Source organism: Acomys minous (genome assembly GCF_964271855.1).
Source record: "Acomys minous genome assembly, chromosome: 5".
In the NCBI taxonomy this organism is placed as follows: domain Eukaryota; kingdom Metazoa; phylum Chordata; class Mammalia; order Rodentia; family Muridae; genus Acomys; species Acomys minous.
The window spans coordinates 129,550,628-129,571,542 of record NC_140494.1 but is presented as its reverse complement, the minus strand read 5'-3'; the positions used below and the strand labels follow the sequence as shown (position 1 = coordinate 129,571,542).

Genomic DNA, 20,915 nt, shown 5'->3' with positions numbered 1-20,915 from the left:
AACCCAGAGCTTCCTGCGTGTTAGCCAAATACTCTGCCTTCTGAGCTACATGCTCAAAGCTCCCACTGCTGTAGTGGGAATTAAATAAACAGAAAAATTTCTCAGAAAAATCAAGAGAATTAGAATGACTTCGTATTTTAAGAACACTAGCTGGGTGGTGGTGGCACACACCTTTAATCTCAGCGCTTGGGAGGCAGAGGCAGGCAGATCACTGTGAGTAGGAGGCCAGGCTGGTCTACAGAGAAACTCTGTACTGAAAAACTAAACCAAACCAGACCAACCAAATAAACAAACAAACAAACCCCACTAAATTGATCCTTCTCAAAACACGTAAAACAGAGTGAGACCACTTAAACATGGTTCTGTCAAACACTCTTTCTTTCTTTTGTTTTATTTCAAGACAGGGTTTCTCTGTGTAGCCCTGGCTGTCTAGGACTTGTTTGGAGAGCAGGCTGGCCTCGAACTCACAGAAATCCACCTGCCACTTTTTCCTGAGGGCTAGGATTAAAAGAGTGTGCTAGCACTGCCCGGTGTTCAAACACACTTTCAAGGGAATATAAAAATCAGTTTAAGGGCTGGGAGAGATGGCTCAGTGGTTAAGAGCACTGACTGCTCTTCCAGAGGTCCTCAGTTCAATTCCCAGAAACCACATGGTGGTTTACAACCATCTATAATGTGATCTAATGCTCTCTTCTGTCATGCAGGCAGAGCACTGTATACACAATAAGTAAATAAATGTCTTTTTAAAAATCAGTTAGGCATAGTGGTGCCCACCTTTAATCCCAGCACAGGTAGAGGCAGGTGGATCTCTGTGAATCTGAGGCCAGCCTGGTCTACACAGAAAGTTGCAGGACAGCCAGGGCTACATGGAAAGACTCTAAAACATAGATTCTACAAAGTGTCTGGAGTTAAATGCCCTAGATTATTTCATAAGTAGGCTAAATGTTTTCTTGCAGTTGTTTTTAGACTATTAATCCATCTAGTCAGGTCCAGCCCCACCCACTCCATGTCATGATCCTCACAGATTCATGAGCCTGGCGGTTCAGTCCACAGAAGGCGTACATACTAACTCTGTGTTGTATTCTATAATGTATTGTTCATAAAAAGACAAAAATACCTACAAGGGGGTGGGGTGGGGAAGAATCCGAACATTTCCCTAAAGAGGAAATACAAGTGGCCAATAAGCTCATGGAAAGTCTTGAATATCCTTTGCCGTCTGGGAAATGCAAATCAAAACCACAGTGAGTTGCCACTTAACACCCACTAGCAAGGTTAGTCAGATATTAGCATATGTTGGCAGAGACTGCAATAAATTGGAGCCTCAAATCGTGTGGGGGCAGATGTGGTATGGTGTACCCACTTGGGGAAACAGCCTGGCGGCAGCTCCAAGAGTTAAACATAGAATTAGTTACCATGTGACTCAGCAATCCCACGTTTAGGTTTACATCCGAGAGATCTGCCATGCACATCCTCTCCAAGGCCTACACAAGAACTGCCACAGCAGCATTATGCATATCGGCCCCAAAATGGACGCAGCTGCTATTTATAACTGATGAATGAACAGGTAAAACGTGGTATATCCATACAAGGGAATAGTATTCACCAATGAAGAGATGTGAGATGTAGACATATTATACCACGATGTGAAAGAGGAGGACATATATGTGACTCAGGGAAGTTGATAAGTGACCGAAAGCAGCCGGGTGACTGCCTCACGTAGGGGATACAGAGGAGACAATGACAACTCTGGGAGCAGGATTCCTTCTCAGAGCAATAAAATATTCTAAAATTAGCTGTGGTGACAGATGCCTGACTCCGTGGCTACCTTGAAATCTGTTTGATATGTGCTTTTAAATGGATTTAAATAAGCTCATTTGGACCAAGAACCAAACCACAAACCAAGCAACCAAACAAACAAAAAATCAAGAGTTTGGAGGGAACTGGTTAGATACCTCTGTAGAAACTTCTGGAAGACACGCCGATAAGCATAGCCAGCTCTTCTCACGCGGATGTTTTCTTTGAGACCCAGGTATTCTACTTGATGCTTTACTCTAAAAAGAAGGTGGAACATGGGGGTTACTAGAAAATCCTGTCAGCCTTCCACCTCGCCAGCTTTCTCTTCTAACTGCCAGCGCCGAGACAACTGCTGATACCAAGCTGCAGGGAGCCCACAGGGGCTGTAATGGTGTCCAAGCTAAGCCAGTGAACTGCATGATACTAAACTGAAAAAGATTACAAGCTACTGTAACCATACAGGAAGACACTACACATGTATTTTTACAGGACTACGGTAAACCTGAAGCCAGGCATGAAGCTATCATCCTAGCTACTTGAGAAGCTGAGGCAGGAGGATTCAATCTGACGAGCACAGATGTTCAAGGCTGTCCTGGCCATCACAGTGAGATCCCACCTCAAAATAAGAATGGGGCTGCTGAGAGGGCTCAGCTGGCAGAGGCGTTTGCCCCTAGGCCCACTAACCTGAGGGCTCAGCAGGCAGAGGCGTTTGCCTCCAGGCCCGCTGACCTGAGTTCCATGGCTGGAGCCCACAGGGTAGAGGAAAAAGACCTGTAGCTCTTCACCTCCGCCCTCCATCCACGTGCCCCGCACTCATGTGTGCATCTCTCTGAGTAAACAAATAAATGTAAACACTAAAAACTATTGACGAAAATGAAAATAAAGCTCCACACACTTGACAGCTGGATTGCAAACAAAATTATTGTTTTCAACAAAATAAAGAATTTGTTGAGTCAAGTGCTATTGGGGCTGTTTTTATCCTTAAGCTCTGATTTAGACTCTAGACTCAACGGGACCATACTTCTTAGGGCTTTTTATAATGACTAATTTAGGGATGGCCTAAAATACATTTCCGTTATATGTCGTACTGCATAAGCTCTGGCTGGCCTTGAACTCACACAGACCTGCCTGTCTCTGTCCCTGCTGCTAGTTTTTGTTTGTTTGAAGTAGTAACGCGAATCCAGTGGGTTTCCAAGGGTCTAGCTGCGGCCAGCCCACTGGCAGTGCAGACCCAGCCCAACTCTGCAGAGTGGACGATCAAACAAGCTTTTCCATCTGTCATGATGGCTCATTTCTAGCCATGCACATCCAAGCTGGACTCCCACAGGTTTTGTTTGAATCCTGGCCTGCAGGACAATTCTTTCCCCCTTTTTCTGTTTGTGTGTGTGTGTGTGTGTGTGTGTGTGTGTGTGTGTGTGTGTGTGTGTGTGTGCGTGCGCGCGTGCATGCTTATGGGTGCATGTGTGTGTGTGGCTGTTCAAGGTTTATGTCAGGCCACATACTCTCTCTCTTCTGGCTTACTCAATGAGGCTCTCTCTCCCTCTCTCTCTTTCAGTTTCTCCTTCTCCTTCTTCTTCTTCTTTTTCCAAGAGAGGGTTTCTCTGTGTAGCCTTGGCTGTCCTGGAATGTGCTCTATAGACCAGGCTGGCCTGGAACGCAGAGATCTGCCTGCTTCTGCTGGGATTAAAGGCGTGTGCCACCACCGCCTGGCTGAGCTCCTTTTTTAAAAAAATTTTTATTTTATTATTATTATTTTTTATTAACACAACTCCTTGTCTTCTGGCTTGCTGAAGCAGTAAGTCAGACAACACTTGCCACAGTGACATCTGTCAAAGTGGCCAGCCTGAAAACCCCAGCACCGCGTTCCCCAGAAGGACACTCTCGACGAAGTCGACTAATTTTGCCATTTTCATCCGCCTTACAGTACTTCAGCACAGCCAACTTCACCTTCTGCTGCTTATTTTCCTTGTGGTGGTGGTGGTGGTGGGGGAGTGGTGTAAGACTTCTTCTTCCTGCTGGGCGTGGTGGCACATGCCTTTAATTCCAGCACTCGGGAGGCAGAGGCAGGTGGAGTGCTGTGAGTTCGAGGCCAGCCTGGTCTACAAAGCAAGTCCAGGACAGCCAAGGCTACTTCTTCTTCCTTTTCTCAGCACCACCAGGAAGTCTCAACACAAGATGAAAAGTGGACTCCTTTTGAATGTTGTAGTCAAAGTGTGGCCATCTTCCAGCAGCTTACAGGCAAGGCTCAGCCTCTGCTGCTCAGGAGGAATCCCTTCCTTATCCTGCATCTTGAACTTTTTATTTTCTATGGTGTCTGAGGGCTCAACCTTGAGGGTGGTGGTCATCCCCGTGAGGGTCTTCACTAAAATCTGCATCTTGGTAGCAGCTCCACCACAGATGGTGGGTCAGAAGGAAGGAGGTGATCCCTTACTTAGACCCGGAGCTCATAGAGAAGCCTCGGCTCCCTAGCCAGCTTGCTCTCGCTTGGTCTCGGCTTTCCTAGGCTGGAATTACAAGCAGGCTGCCACACCCACACGGCATTCACTCTGGCTTTGGAAAGTCAAATTCCAGTTCTGCTTGCACAGGAAGTGTTTGAACCATAGAGCCATCTCTCCAGCCCCAGGACAAATAGCATTTAGAGTCATCTCCTTCCTCATCTTCTTCTTTAAAACTTTTAAAAAAAGATTTATTTATCTATTTATTATGTATACAGTGTTGTACCTGCATGTACACCTGCACAGCCAGAAGAGGGCACCAGATGACATAGATGATTGTGAGCTACCATGTAGTTGCTGGGAATTGAACTAAGGACCTCTGGAAGAGCAGTCAGTGCTCTTAACCTCTGAGCCATCTCTCCAGGCCCAGGACAAATAACATTTAGAGTCTTTATGTGAAAGGACTGATAGCCAACATACAGAGTTCCTTAATTAGAAGCACAAACTAGAAACCTGACTTGGAAAAAGTAATTTCTCTTTCTCCCTTTTCCCAAATACAAACTCACTATTGCCCTTTTCTCTAATAAGGAAAAAAATACATAAATGACCAATTATCTCTCTCCTTCTATAAAATTTAATTTAAAAATTTTATATCTCTGAGTATTTGCTTGTATGTATGGGCACTGTCTGTGTGCAGTACCGGAGGAAGCCAGAAGAGGGCCCCAGAGCTCCTGTCACTGGGTGTTGGGGATTGAACCTGGGTCCTCTCTGCAACAGCAGCCAGAGCTCCTAATTGCTGAGCCGTCTCTCCAGGCCGGAGGTGCCTACTTCTGAGGTCTGTTGCTTTTCAATGCACTATTCCCAAACACTGGCTTCTCTCCGAGCCTCAGGCAGGGAACACATCACACACCGATTCACCGCACAGAGGCCTGGCCATGAATCACACAGGACAGAATACTCCTTCTGCGAAGACATTGCTTCACAGGCTGGTGAGATGGCCCAGCATGGCCCAGCCTGATGACCACATAACAGAAGGTAAAACCTGGACTCCCACAGGCTGTCTTCTGACCTTCATACATATGATGTAATATGTCAGCCCCAAGTGATGGCTCAGCAGTTAAGAACATTGTCTGCTCTTCCAGAGGTCCTGAGTTCAATTCCCAGCTACCACATGGTGGCTCACAACCATCTGTACTGGGATCTGATGCCTTCTTCTGGCCTGCAGGTGTACATGCAGGCAGAGCACTCATATACAATAATCAAACAAACAAAACCAAACAAACTTGTCCATTCTGGTCATGAAGAGGCCAGGGGTTAATACTGGGATGTCTTCCTCAATCCATTTTTCTTTCCTTTTTTTTTTTTTTTTGGTTTTTTTTTTTTTTTTTTTTTTTTTTTGAGACAGGGTTTCTCTGTATAATCTTGGCTGTCCTGGACTCACTTTGTAGACCAGGCTGGCCTCGAACTCACAGCGATCCACCTGCCTCTGCCTCCCGAGTGCTGGGATTAAAGGCGTGTGCCACCACGCCCGGCTCTTCTTTTTTTTTTTTAATTTATTTATTACATACACAGTGTTTTTGTCTGCATGTATGTCTGTGCACGAGAAGAGGCCATCAGATCCCATTATAGATGGTTGTGAGCCACCATGCGGTTGCTGGGAATTGAACTCAGGACCTCTGGAAGAGCAGCCAGTGCTCTTAACCTCTGAGCCATCTCTCCAGCCCTCAATCCATTATTCTTCCCCTTACTCTTTGGGACAGGCTCTCTCAGTGAATCTGGAACTTGCTGTTTATGGTCCCTCTGCAGCAGTTGTGAGCACACAGTGTGGATGCTGGGAACCGAACTCTGGTCCTCAGGGAGAGTAGTAAGCGAGCCATCTCTCCAGTCTGGAGCTTGTCATTTTGATTACACTGGCTGGCCGGTGAGCCCCTAGGAGCTCTTTCTCAGCACTGTCATGCTGGGGCTGCAGGCAGAAGCTAATGGGCCCAGCGCTCATGTGGACATTAGGATCTAAAGTCAGATGCTGAAGTCAGCCCGTGAAAGCAGCCTGTGCACCGAGCCTTCTCTCCAGCCTAAATCAAGGAAGATTTTGTAAAAGTGGCCTCGAGAGGTTCAGGAAATTTCTTACACAGATTTTCTGCTATTATGAGTCTAGCAAATCCTATAATGTGTAAAAAGAACTTCAAGGCGCCAAAGGACCCATGTTGCTTTTTCTGAAACATCACTACTGGTGGGCACTGGCTTGCTACAGTCCAACTGTTCCCCTAGGTCACTATTTCTACCCTGTGGGAGGAGTTACCACCACAAATGTCTTCACTCCCTCCCTTCCTCCCTCCTTCCCTCCTTCCCTCACTCACTCACTCTCTCACTCACTCACTCTCTCACTCACTTGAGCAAGCCACAGCCTGAGAGCATCAATCCAGCATCCAAGGCCAGCCAGCCACTTTGCCAGAAGCCAAACAAAAACACATTTCAACAGGAAGAGAAAAAAAACCCCATGCCCCATAAACTTGTGGACTGAGTAACCCTCCCACCAACAACTTCAATTGAGTGTGTAATTTCCACCAGCGACTCAGCCCCTCACACTCACAAGGGAGTGAAGCCATCTGTGATTAAACCCATGGGGGAGCCGCCCAGCTAGAAATGTGAACCAGTGTTCATCTGCTCTCCCTGAGCTTTCTTAAAACCATGGCATGGGGCGCTAGCTGTGTTTTTGCTGAAATCCAGCTAAGGATGGTAAGGGGTGAGGGGGGTGGGGGGCAGCAGTGGAAGAGAAGGAAGAGCAGGGGAAGGAGGAGGAGGAGGGGAGGAGGAGGAGGAGGAGGAGGAGGAGGAGGAGGGCACAGCAAGAAAAGCGCCAGAGTGAAATCCTATAAAGATTATAACATATATTTTTACTTTCTGATATTCCAATGAATCATGTTGGGGAGGGGGGGAAGGAGAAGATGATGGAGGGAGGGAGGAAGGGAGGGAAGGAGGGAGGGGGAAAAGGAGAGGGAGAGGGAGGAGACGGTCAGCCTGGTTAACATAGTGAGTCTAGGCCACCCAGGGCTACACAATAAGACCCTGCATCAAAGGAAACAAAAAGTGGCATCTGCCCCAGCATGCCTGGCGTATGTAGTGCTGGGATCAAAGCTTCGCCAGGGCTTTGTGTGTCCCAAACAACCACTGTGTCAACCTAGCCACAAGTCCCTGCACCTTGCATGGGTCACCTTCCTAATGCCACTTGCAGGAGAAAGAGCCCGACAGAGGCGTTTGAGGCACTCAGGGTATCTGAGCACTCAGGGTCCATCCATTTCCTCTGGCCTCATCCCTCCTCACACTGCTCTTCCATGGGGCGCTCAGGATGTGTCACCAGCCTGAGGGTCTTCCTGGGCTACGCTCTCTGGTGGATTGCTCCTTCCGCTACTCCCAGGCCTTTTCTGAGCTAAGCATCCTACATTGCCCACGTGCTGTGCACCTAAACACGGACACCTAAACAGAGCCTCGGACTAGTTTCAAAGCCACAGTGACTCTTTGGAACTCGGGTCTGTTTAAGGCCTGCCTCCAGGCCAGCCTTGATCAACGCTGCAAGTTAATCCTGAATGTGATGATATGCCAACAAGTAAGGGAAGACAGGGTGAGGTGAAACAACACCCATGTCAAGAAAAAGAAAAAACCGAAGAGAAGGAGGTACCCACACATGCACGCCTCCTCCGAGGACATGGGTTGGCCCGCCTGAGGCAGAGGTCACACATGCCGGGAACCCTCAGCTGGCCTCGCCCTCTCCTCTTGTCCCCTGGGACATACCTGCTCTCCTCCCAGTCTTTGGGTTTCTTGGTTTCATTTGGTTTTATGCAGCGGATGTAGTGGGGTGTACATTTCATTAGGGTGCTCACGAGGTCATTGGCTTGTTTCTAGTGGGAAGAACAAGAGCAGTCAGACATAAAACAAAACAACACAAACAAACAACACCCCCCCCCCCCCATGGCAGCAGACCAGCTTCCAAACAGAACCTGCAGAGCTCTAGCATGGAGCTCATGGCCAGCAAACGAATCACCTGCTGACCAGCTCACTGTCCCAAGCCGGGTGTCCAGGGTAGCCTTAAAGCGCTGGTGACTTTTATGATAATTTTTATGACACTTAGGAGCAGGGAAACTTGAACACTGGGAACAATTAGGCATTTTTAGTACAGCTAATAGATAAAATAGTTACATATAAAAAGAAAACCAAGTAAATTTTTACAAGTGATTCTTTTCCTCAGGAATAATGCCATTGCCAACGAATTAAGTTTAATTTGTACTGACTGCGATTCACTGTAAATACACTTCCATTAGTGTGTGCGCACGCGCACGCGTGTGTGTGTGTGTGTGTGTGCACGCGCGCGCACACGTGTGTGTGTTTTGAGACAGGGTCTCAAGCACCCTAGGCTAATTCTCTAACTCACTACCTAGCCAAGGGTGACCTTGAACCCCTGATTCTTTTGCCTCAGTATCCCAAGTGCTGGGATTAGAGCCCATACCTGGTTTGGTTTTTTTTTTTCCCCCTGGGTTTTTGAAATAGGATTTCTCTGTGTGATAGTCCTGGCTGTCCTGGACTCACTTTGTAGACCAGGCTGGCCTTGAACTCAGAGTGATTTGTCTGCCTCTGCAGGCACCATGCCCAACTCCATACCTGATTTTTTTTTTTTTTTTGGTTTTTCGAGGTAGGGTCTCTCTGTGTAGCCTTGGCTGGCCTGGACTCACTTTGTAGACCAGGCTGGCCTCGAACTCACAGCGATCTGCCTGCCTCTGCCTCCCGAGTGCTGGGATTACAGGTGTGCATCACCACACCAGCCATACCTGGTTCTTGATAAGTTTTTGTTCATCTAAAATTATAATCAGGGATAACATCTCAAATTACCTTCCTGTTAGTGTCATCTATGAAGAATCTCTTAAATCAAATGAGAAAGAGGTTGGAGAAATGGCTCTGCAGTTAGGAGAGCTTGCTACTCTTCCAGAGAACCTTAGTTCAGTTCTTAGCACCTACACTGAGTGGCTCACAATTACCTATAACTCCAGGTCCAAGGGATCTGTCAGCACACACATACACATAGCACACACATACACATAGCACACACGTACACATAGCACACACGTACACATAGCATGCACATACACATAGCACACACATACACATAGCACACACATACACATAGCACACACATACACATAGCACACACGTACACATAACACTCACGTACACATAGCACACACGTACACATAGCACACACGTACACATAGCACACACGTACACATAGCACACACGTACACATAGCACACACGTACACATAGCACACACACGTACACATAGCACACACGTACACATAGCACACACACGTACACATAGTACACACGTACACATAGCACACACGTACACATAGCACACACGTACACATAGCACACACGTACACATAGCACACACATACACATAGCACACACATACACATAGCACTCATGTACACATACACATAGCACACACGTACACATAGCACACAGATACACATAGCACACACGTACACATAACACACACATACACATAGCACTCACGTACACATAGCACACACATACACATAGCACACACATACACATAGCACACACGTACACATAGCACACAGATACACATAGCACACAGATACACATAGCACACAGATACACATAGCACACACATACACATAGCACACAGATACACATAGCACACACGTACACATAGCACACACGTACATAGCACACACGTACACATAGCACACACATACATATAGCACACACGTACACATAGCACACAGATACACATAGCACACACGTACACATAGCACACAGATACACATAGCACACACGTACACATAGCATACACATACACAGCACACACGTACACATAGCACACACATACACATAGCACACACGTACACATAGCACACACGTACATAGCACACACGTACACATAGCACACACGTACACATAGCACACACGTACACATAGCACACACGTACATAGCACACACGTACACATAGCACACACCTACACATAGCACACACGTACACATAGCACACAGATACACATAGCACACATGTACACATAGCACACACATACACAGCACACACGTACACATAGCACACACATACACATAGCACACAGATACACATAGCACTCACGTACACATAGCATACATGTACACACAGCACACACATACATTAACACACAAACACACACATCCCAAACAAACAAATAAATAAAAATGATGTAAACTCACAGCTAAGCAAGGTGATTAAAGAAAAAAAAAATCTAACTCAGGAATGTCTTACAAGCCATTTTATCCAGTGTCCCTTTACAAACCTACAATCTCTCTGCAGCTTCCTTGTGGGACATAACTTACATCCTCACAATTTACACAGCAAAATGACTCCATATAAAATTATGTATCATTAACTATGCCCTGGGTACCCAGAAAAAGCCACATAAGGAAAGCTGGAATTGCTCAGGATTACTTCGAATCATGAGAATTGCACACGAGGAAGAGACAGGAGGAAGGCCTGCATCAGCAGCCCCACCGCACAGCTGAGCACACCCTGGGGGGCCATGATGCCCCATTTAGGCAAAGTCAGCATGCAGAGAGAAAACCTCTCAAAGAAAACAGTGGGAAGGCCTGACAGGAAACCAGAGCGCCTTGCCCAGTCGGCAGAAGGGCCCTGCTGACAAGAGACAGCCCGCTCAGTAAGGGCTTCTCTGTTCTCATGCCCTTGGGGAACCTGACACCCTAGAAAACCGATGAGTGACTGGAGCTCTGTGTCAACATGCAGAAAACAGCATTCTTTGCACTGCCTGAGATTGAGGCCAGAGGTACAGAGGCTACCGCACCGTAGCCAGGACGCAGACCACAAGGGAAACTGCCCCTTGTCTTCTTTGCTGATGAAGTTACATTTGGAAACAAATCCAACGATCTTTCCTGCGTGTCTGTCTCTCTGGAGCAAAGCTTTAAAAAATTACTTTATTTTATGCATCTTGTGTTTTGCATGCACGCATGCCTGGTGCCTGAGGAGGTCAGGAGAGGGCGCTGGATCTCCTGTGTGTGCAGGTACAGGTGTTGTGAGTCACCTAACATGTGGGTGCTGGGAATCCGCGGCCAGCTCCCATTCCCACCTCTCTAAATTTCTTGTTCACTTTCAGTTTCTGGTATTAATTTTTTTGGGGAAGGGGTTGAGACAGGGTTTCTCTGTGTAGCCTTGGCTGTCCTAGACTCACTTTGTAGACCAGGCTGGCCTTGAGCTCACAGCGATCCTCCTGCCTCTGCCTCCTGAGTGCTGGGATTGAAGGCGTTGCGCCACCACGCCCGGCTGGCATGAAGTTTTATTTACTGCTGTTCAGTCCTACAATGGGGGCAGCAGCACACTTCCTGGAGGCCGGCGGAACAACTTCACGTGTCTCCTGACATAGTTCTTTTTGTAACAGTCACGTGTCACTAATGCCTCACAGCAATCCTGAGGGGGCGAGATGGTTACTGCTTCTGCTTTTTCGCATGACTACATCAAGCCTCGCAGCAAGATGGACTCCTTGGGATGTGGGATGACACAATTTGGAAGGGACAGAGGGGAGGCTTGAAACCAAGTCCATGTTTTTATAAACCACAATGTTCTCTTGCCTTCGTACAAGTGGTATGGGATAGTTTAGTGTGGCAGGAAAGGAATTAAGTGGGTGAACTTGGACAAGATAGAACCGCCAGCTTGTGGAATAATTAATAAAAAAAAAAAATTATTATTTATACAGCATTCTGCCTGCATATGTGCCTGCCTGCCAGAAGAGGGCACCAAATCTCACTATAGATGGTTGTGAGCCACCAGGTGGTTGCTCGGAATTGAACTCAGGACCTTTGGAAGAACAGCCAGTGCTCTTAACCTCTGAGCCATCTCTCCAGCCCAGAATAATTAATTTTAACAAACAGGAGTACACATCAGCTGTAGTTGCCCCATATTTCAATGGCTATGGGTCACTCTCTATACCCCTGAGGTGACTGTGAAGCAAACTGGATTAATTCAGACTCTAGCCAAGAATGTTAGAGAGAAAGGGACCAGCATTATTCATCAGAAGTGGGAGTCAAAATACAAAAAAAAAAAAAAAAAAAAGCTGGGCATGGTGGCACATGCCTTTAATCCCAGCACACCTTTAATCCCAGAGGCAGGCAGAGGCCATACTGGTCTACAAAGCAAGTCTTGGACAGCCAAGGCTACACAGAGAGACCCTGTCTCAAAACAACAAAGAACAAAATAAAACACAACCAAATAATAAAAATAAAATAAAATAAAATAAAAATGTCTATCCAGAAACCTGGAGTCCCTTTCAATACACTCTGCGTATATCTGCCAAATAGTGTGTCTACGGCAGGGGCAAGGGGCTGGGCCAGGGCTACGTATCCCTCAGAGGTGTTTTGGGAGGGCATGTAAAATAAGGAGCCATTCACTACTGTAACTCACCAGGCAGCCCTTGGCCACAGGCTCCATCAGGGAAGGAGGGATTTGGGGGAGAATACAAGTTGGGACCCCTTTGATAACCACACTTCAGGTTGACCTCCGTAGACAGGGGCCCCCAAATGTGCTGCTTTAAGCATTCTGTGTACAGTCCAGAAAGGTGGTAACTTTTTAAACTAGAAACAAACATGAGGGAAAGGAGGGAAACTGTCTCTAAAGGAGAAGCAAGAGGCCCCCACCCCCACTTATGAGGAATATTCCAGAACACTTGAAAATGAGTCACTGCAACCTGGGGGGTGTGGGGGATGGTCTGAGCCCTTGGATTTGAACGTGACAGTCTCATGACTAGAATTCCCAGCCCAGAGCTTGGCATGAGTCAGCTTCTCATGCAGATGTTAGTATCTGAGGCTCAGGAAAGTCACATCTGTTCTCTGCCTTCAGCTCTCTGTCCCAGAGACCCAAATCCACTCCATGTCCTGGGATGGTTCTTAAGGACATGAGGTCCCTATAATCCAGAGGGCTCTGCCTACTGGCTCAGAAACCCACTTCGCCTGCACCAGTGGACATGGTATCATGTGTCAGGGGTGCCCTCTGTTAAGAAGGCTGATGCACGGAGCTGGAGAGATGACTCAGTGGTTATTGCTCTCCCAGAGGTCCTGAGTTCAATGCCCAGCAACCACATGGTGGCTTACAATTATATATAATGTGATATGGCGCCCTCTTCTGGTGTGCAGGCATATATGCAGGCAGAACACTGTATAAATAATAAATAAGTATATAAATAAATAAACAAATTAGAGGGCCGATGCAGGAGGATGGCTGGATTATGACAATATTCCATCTCCGTTTCCTTGAGATACTCTCATTTTGTAAGCCAGGCTGGCCTGGAACTCACGACCCTCTGGCCTTAGCCTCCCAAGCACTAGACTGTAAGGCAAGTACCACAAGCCTGGTGAGACCGTGCCACCTGCCACTTCCTGCGGCTCAGAACTTGTAACCCTCCTGCTTCTACTGCCTATGTGCTGTGATCTTGGCTGCACGCTACCACACCCAGCTTAGAACTATTTGATTTTTTCCTTATGGTGCTGGGAACCAAATGCCATGTATTGATCTATCTGGATATTCCAGATACTGCACCCCAAAACCAACAGCAAACAGACAGACAGACATGCTCACCACCACCTTATGCCTGACTTCATCCACAAAACCTTGAAGTGCCTCTTATGGAGCCTTGCCCTCTACAGAAGGCAATGTTTCTGTTCCCAGGGAGGTTATCAGGCCCTGCGGAGGCAGGCCTCACTCATGAAACACATGGACACGGAAGAGCAGAGGGCAGTAGCCATAGCAACAACCATAGTGTCTGTGATGCTGGTGCCATTCGGGAAGGCTGAAGGGCATTATGGAATGGAATTCAGAGTGAAGGAGGGCAAATGGAAGTCTGAGGCAGGGAACGAGCATGCGCACAAAAAACCCACCCACAGCAGTAAGAAGAGACGAGGCGCAGGGCATGATGGAGGGGGCGTACTGGTAGGCCAGAACGTAAGAGCAGCCACTGAACATTCCATACAGGGCAGGATGCAGGCACTGTAGGTGGATGCCTGGATTTAACCATCAAGGCAACACCCCGGGGTTGGTGCTACAGTCTCCATCTTACAGATAATCGAGAGGTGCTGAGAACTTTTAAATTAATTATTTGTTGTGTGTGTGTGTGTGTGTGTGTGTGTGTGTGTGTGTACCTGTGTGAGTTTATGTGTGCCATGTGAGTGTTAAGAGCCAACAGAACCCAGAAGAGCGACCTCAGATCCTGGAACTGGAGTTGCAGATGCTTAGGGGCTGCAGTGTGGGTGACAGGACCCGAACCTGGGTCCTGTGTAAGAACAGCAAGTGCTCCTAACCACTGAGCCACCTTCTCTGCTCCAGATGCTGAGAATTTAAATCGTGAGTTGGTAATAACTAAGTAAAAGCACCAAGCAACTGAGACCCAAATGCCAAATATCAATATTAATCACTTTATCTCTTATAAAACCGGAGATTATATATATACATATAATATACATATATATATATATCACATGTATACATATATATATATATATCACATGTATATATATATATATTTTAAAGACAGGATCTTGTATAGCCCAGACCTGCCTTCATTTTACTATATAGCCAAGAGATGACCCTGAACGTCTGACGGTCCTGTCCCTACCTCTGCAGGGCTGGGATTGCAGACACGCACCACCACGCCCAGCTTTATGGATCCATGAGGACAGAACCCAGGGATCTGAGCATTCTAGCCAAGCTGTCTACCAGCTAAATCACGACCATCCACAGCGCTAAACATACTTTGAATGGGTATTTTTTTTTTTTTTAGGAAGATCAGCCAGCAGTCCTCAAGGTTACAGGGCGAAGTGTTCTTGATTCAAGCCCTGCGCCACCCACAGCACTTTTGGTTTGCTAACGTTATTTGGCCAGATGTGTCTGCACATCACAGCAAGGAGACGCCTGGGAGACCCGGGGAGGAGGCCTGTGTAACTGAACTGGGGTTTCTGGCGTGTTCTATACTTGGCATGCCTCGAGGGCCTGGCCTGGAAACGCATCGTCAGTGTCCAGAACTCGACTCTGAACCACAAAATTCCTGATAGTTTAACATAAATCCCTCCAGATTCACTTTAAAGCCATTTCCTCTTCAAGAGAACTGATAATTATATGCTGGCCATTAAGCCATGAGGTACTTAACGCCCATCTGGGGATCGGGATGGCCAGGTCAAATTCAGCTACGTCTGTGGCTTCTTTTTCTTCTTTTCTTTTCTTCTTTTTCTTTTTCTTTTGTTTTCAAGTAGCCTAACTTCTGGGTATGTCTATGTCCATACATACCCCTTATGGCCAACCTAACCTTATGGCCCTGGGCCGCAGTTCCTGACCGTTAGAGAACTCCTGCTCTAGAAGAGATGCAAACCTTTCCCAGAATAGAACCAACCTTTATTTTGCTTCCTGCGGTTGTTGGGCGCCCTTTCTTGTCGGCTTGCAGGTTCTCAGGAAATAAAGACTTTATAAAAGGCCTGGAAAATGAGAAAGAGGATGGGTCAGCAATCTCTCAGCTCTGTGGAGGCTGGATGTGCTGCTCAGAGCATCTAACGCTGGCCACAGAAAAGCCATGTGACTTCCAGCACAAGCCAGCACGATGTAACTTGGGCAAATGAATACCAGACAGAAGACAGAAAAGAACTATAAGATAGATATGAGAGCTTCAGAGTCTCGCCCAGGAAATACGTGTGGAACATCCCAGCCTCTGGAACTGAAGGCTGTCTTGAGGACAGTACACAGGCAGAAAGGGAAGGGAGACAGCATGGGTTGTGAAGACAAACTAGCTAGATTGGAGCCCTGAGGCTGGGGTGAGATGGGGGTGGGGGTGGGGGAGCACTGAAGGCTCCTGTGCTCTGCTTTCGAGCATCTGTTTCTGAATCTGATGGGGTTGATTGTCATACCTGGATAATTCTTTGGTGGGGCCTAAGGGGGAGTGTCCTACACATCTTAGGGTCTTTGCTTTCTTCTTCTTCTTCTTCTTCTTCTTCTTCTTCTTCTTCTTCTTCTTCTTCTTCTTCTTCTTCTTTTCTTCTTCTCCTCCTCCTCCTCCTTCTTCTTTCTCCTCCTTTTGAGGCATAGGTTTTTTTGTTTGTTTGCTTGTTTGTTTTCTCCAGTGTTTCTCTGTGTAGCCTTGGCTGTCCTGAACTCACTTTGTAGACCAGGCTGGCCTTGAACTCACAGCGATCCGCCTGCCTCTGCCTCCCGAGTGCTGGGATTACAGGCGTGTGCCACCATGCCTGGCTTGAGGCATGGTTTTACGTAGTCCAGGCTGACCTTGAGTTTCCCATGTAGTCCAGGATGACCCTTAATTTCTGACCTTCGTGTCTCTTTTCCCCAAGTGCTGGGGTTACAGTCAGTTGTTCTTATGCCAGGTTTTATGAGGTGCCAGGGAGCAAACCCTGGGGGTCGTGTATGGTAGACAAGCCCGAGCTACGTTCTCAGCCCTACTCGGAATTACTGAGTAGCATCAACAATGCCTCTGCTTGCTGGAGGCAAGCAAGCAATACCGTCCCCTCCTGCCTTGACGGCAGCACAGGCGGTTCTAAGGGCAACAGTCCCAGGTTCCTGAGGCTTCATCTTCAGAACATATTCCCTCAATAACGCTAACTGAGCGCCCAACTCGTGTACAGGGTCGAGACACGTCTAGTTATGTTGATGTCCCTTGGGTCTGAACCACAGCTTAATAAATTGACCCAGTGAATGAAGTGGCCCACATAAGTTGACAATTGGATGTGCCAACCCAAACTCTTTCCCCGTGAGTGACTCTTTGGGTCTTTAGAAATTTCTGGGAAGTTTCCCTAATGGTCGGCTTCTAACCTGACCAGACGTACCTATAGATTTTTACAGCGATCATATCACCAAATGATACGCTGCCTCTAGGCGACGGGAGTTTAAGTGGATCTATCAATCGCTCTTGAAGTTGGCAGGGGTTTTAATAATTAAAAACCGTCTCTGAAAGTGAGCCTTCACCTGGCTGCCAAGAAACCCACAAGCCAGGACTTTCGGCCTCCTGGACCTTCTCGGAGGGGAGCTCCTTGAAGTTAGGCATTTTGAATGGAGAGGAATCTGACCGTTTCAAAAGGGAGTGTGAAGAAGCCTGGCAGGGGTGTGGGGGAGAACGGTGGGGGCAGGGGTGTGGGGGAGAACGGTGGGTGGTGGAGCACCAGCGGGGGGGGGGGGGAGGGGGGGAGGGGGGGTGGGGGTGTGGGGGTGTGGGGGAGAACGGTGGTGGAGCACCAGCGGGGGGGGGGAGGGGGTGTGGGGGAGAACGGTGGTGGAGCACCAGCGGGGGTGGGGGAGGGTGGGGGAGGGGGGGAGGGTGGGGGAGGGGGGTGTGGGGGTGTGGGGGTGTGGGGGAGAACGGTGGTGGAGCACCAGCGGGGGGGGGAGGGGGTGTGGGGGAGAACGGTGGTGGAGCACCAGCGGGGGGGGGGTGGTGTGGGGGAGAACGGTGGTGGAGCACCAGCGGGGGTGGGGGGTGGGGGGGGAGAACGGTGGTGGAGCACCAGCGGGGGGTGGGGTGGGGGAGAACGGTGGTGGAGCACCAGCGGGGGGTGGGGTGGGGGGGGAGAACGGTGGTGGAGCACCAGCGGGGGGTGGGGTGGGGGAGAACGGTGGTGGAGCACCAGCGGGGGGTGGGGTGGGGGGGGGAGAACGGTGGTGGAGCACCAGCGGGGGGTGGGGTGGGGGAGAACGGTGGTGGAGCACCAGCGTGGGGGGGGTGGGGGGGCAGGGCGGGAGGGGGCAGGGCGGGGGGGGGTGTGGGGGAGAATGGTGGTGGAGCACCAGCGGGGGGCAGGGCAAGGGGGGGCAGGGTGGGGGGGCAGGGCGGGAGGGGGCAGGGCAGGGGGGGCAGGGAGGGGGCTTTGAGGGACACATTAAATGAAGGAGGAATAGCTCCTCACTGAGGCTAGGGAAGCCCTGTGTTGCTTTCATTGCAGTGAGGATTTTATCAGAAGATTCTCCCAGGCTGGGGATGCAGCCCAGTCAGTAGAATGCTTGCCTAGCATTGCAGGAAGTCTTGGAGTCAACCCTGGCATCACACACAGCAGTGTGCAATCCCAGGAGGCCAGCCTGGGAGACACTACCTCAAAAATAAATAAATACCAACGAATGCTTCCACACATCCTACTATGGAAGCTCCTCTTGCGGGCTGGTTTTTCTTTTCTTGCTTGATGGGCTTTTTCTAAAGAAACTTTATTTTCCATCCACCTTTTCATTTTGCTCAAGTGTCTAGCTGATTAGCTCATGACAGCTGGTTTCAGACCCCCTCAGCGGCTGAGCAACGCAGACCAGTCCTCAGTGGTCCACAGGGGACTGCTGGACAGGCACAGAGGGCACCTGCACACCTTCAGACCAGTGGCTTGGGAGCTGGCAAGATCCATTCACCCTGCAGTTTTTCCCTGGCTAACTCCTTTGTAGCAAGCATCTCCTCCATCTCCTGGCTGGGGGGGGGGGGGAGGGTGGGCATCTCTGTAGAAGCAGAACTTGGGTATGACCTCCCACAAGGCACTCATTCAGGGGAGATGGTGCTACACTTGCTCAGACAGACCCTCCCAGGTCAGTGTCTATGTCAGACCCGTTGGGTGAGCGCCCTGCTCTTGCATAGGATGGCAATGTTTCCATAGTGCGGAGCAGTATCTGTGTAGACAGGTTGATATAAGATGCCTCCGTGAGGGGCTGGTAGTCAGCCTTGGGGTCAGCCATGGCCAGAAGCCATAGTTGTCTCCCTGGAGGTGGCTACTTGGGTCTGGTTTGTGACTATTCCAGACACGACACAGCCAGCAACCGGAGTGGCTGCAGTGGCAGCCTATGTCAGCACAGCTCATTGGCTAGTGTTCCTGGAGATGATGCTGACATCGGTGGTATTCTCAATGTCAACAAAGGAGCTGTCGTCAGCAGCTCTTCTTCCGGGTCCTCTCCAGGCCCTCAATGCAGATGCCAGCTGACAGACACGTGCTTCTTTCTGCAGATGTGCTCCTACCATCCGGAGACCGAGGGTGGTGCCACTTAAGTGTGCTCCTGTGGCAAGGAACGTGAGGGCGTCCGTCTGCTTCAGGGGCTCCAGACACTGCGAGAGGGCCTCCCCTTACAGGACAATAGGGGTGAGCAAAGCTACACAGGGACCCCTTGGACAGCAGGGGAGAAGTTCCTCCTAGACGGCTCAGTCTCCGATCGCTTCAGGCTTTCAGGCTGATTTAACTCAGGCCTTACAAAGCCATTTGCCACCTTTAAAATGGGGTGGCCATGGAAAATCCTCCTATAGCTTTGTTCCAAGGGCAAAGTGTGGAACTAGACTGTTCTACCCTTGATGGCCAGGCCAGCTGGGATATGCTGCTCCTCCCTCCTAACAGTCCTGAAGAAGCAGCGCGCAGACAGGGCATGGAGGAAGGAAGGAAGCGGTAAGGAAGCATTAGGAACAGAAAGACAGGAAGGAGAAAAGTTCTTTTGCGAAAACACACAGTCAAATTATAAGCCAGACCCAGCAGTTCCAAAGGAGGCAGGTGCTGAACACTCAGTTTGTGTGTTGAAATGCCACCGCCGCTGGTCTGTGATGACACGGGGCCCGGGCGGGGGGGGGGGGGGGGCTGGGAGCTGGTCTGTGATGACATGGGGTTGAGGGGGCTGGGAGCTGGTCTGTGATGACATGGGGTTGGGGGGCTGGGAGCTGGTCTATGATGACATGGGGTTGGGGGGCTGGGAGCTGGTCTGTGATGACATGGGGTTGGGGGGCTGGGAGCTGGTCTGTGATGACATGGGGTTGAGGGGGCTGGGAGCTGGTCTATGATGACATGGGGTTGGGGGGCTGGGAGCTGGTCTGTGATGACATGGGGTTGGGGGTCTGGGAGCTGGTCTGTGATGACACGGGGTTGGGGGGGCTGGGAGCTGGTCTGTGATGACATGGGGTTGGGGGGGCTGGGAGCTGGTCTGTGATGACATGGGGTTGGGGGAGCTGGGAGATGGTCTGTGATGACATGGGGTTGGGGGGGCTGGGAGCTGGTCTGTGATGACATGGGGTTGGGGGGGCTGGGAGCTGGTCTGTGATGACATGGGGTTGGGGGAGCTGGGAGCTGGTCTGTGATGACATGGGGTTGGGGGGGCTGGGAGCTGGTCTGTGATGACATGGGGTTGGGGGGCTGGGAGCTGGTCTGTGATGACATGGGGTTGAGGGGGCTGGGAGCTGGTCTGTGATGACATGGGGTTGGGGGGGCTGGGAGCTGGTCTGTGATGACATGGGGTTGGGGGGGCTGGGAGCTGGTCTGTGATGACATGGGGTTGAGGGGGCTGGGAGCTGGTCTGTGATGACACGGGGTTGGGGGGGCTGGGAGCTGGTCTGTGATGACATGGGGTTGGGGGGGCTGGGAGCTGGTCTGTGATGACATGGGGTTGAGGGGGCTGGGAGCTGGTCTGTGATGACATGGGGTTGGGGGGGCTGGGAGCTGGTCTGTGATGACATGGGGTTGGGGGGGCTGGGAGCTGGTCTGTGATGACATGGGGTTGAGGGGGCTGGGAGCTGGTCTGTGATGACATGGGGTTGGGGGGGCTGGGAGCTGGTCTGTGATGACATGGGGTTGGGGGGGCTGGGAGCTGGTCTGTGATGACATGGGGTTGAGGGGGCTGGG

General features: G+C 49.6%; 1 protein-coding gene across 1 annotated transcript in view; it reads right to left on the bottom strand.

Moving 5' to 3' along the window:
* Positions 1 to 20,915, bottom strand: part of MYO1E (myosin IE) — a 212,945-nt gene that overhangs the window by 40,624 nt on the left and 151,406 nt on the right. The window contains exons 16-18 of the mRNA XM_084782718.1: positions 15,686 to 15,767; positions 8,019 to 8,125; positions 1,953 to 2,051 (exon numbers count right to left, since the gene is read on the bottom strand). Coding sequence (XP_084638844.1) covers positions 1,953 to 2,051; positions 8,019 to 8,125; positions 15,686 to 15,767 — 288 coding nt within the window. The remainder of the gene's footprint in view (positions 1 to 1,952; positions 2,052 to 8,018; positions 8,126 to 15,685; positions 15,768 to 20,915) is intronic.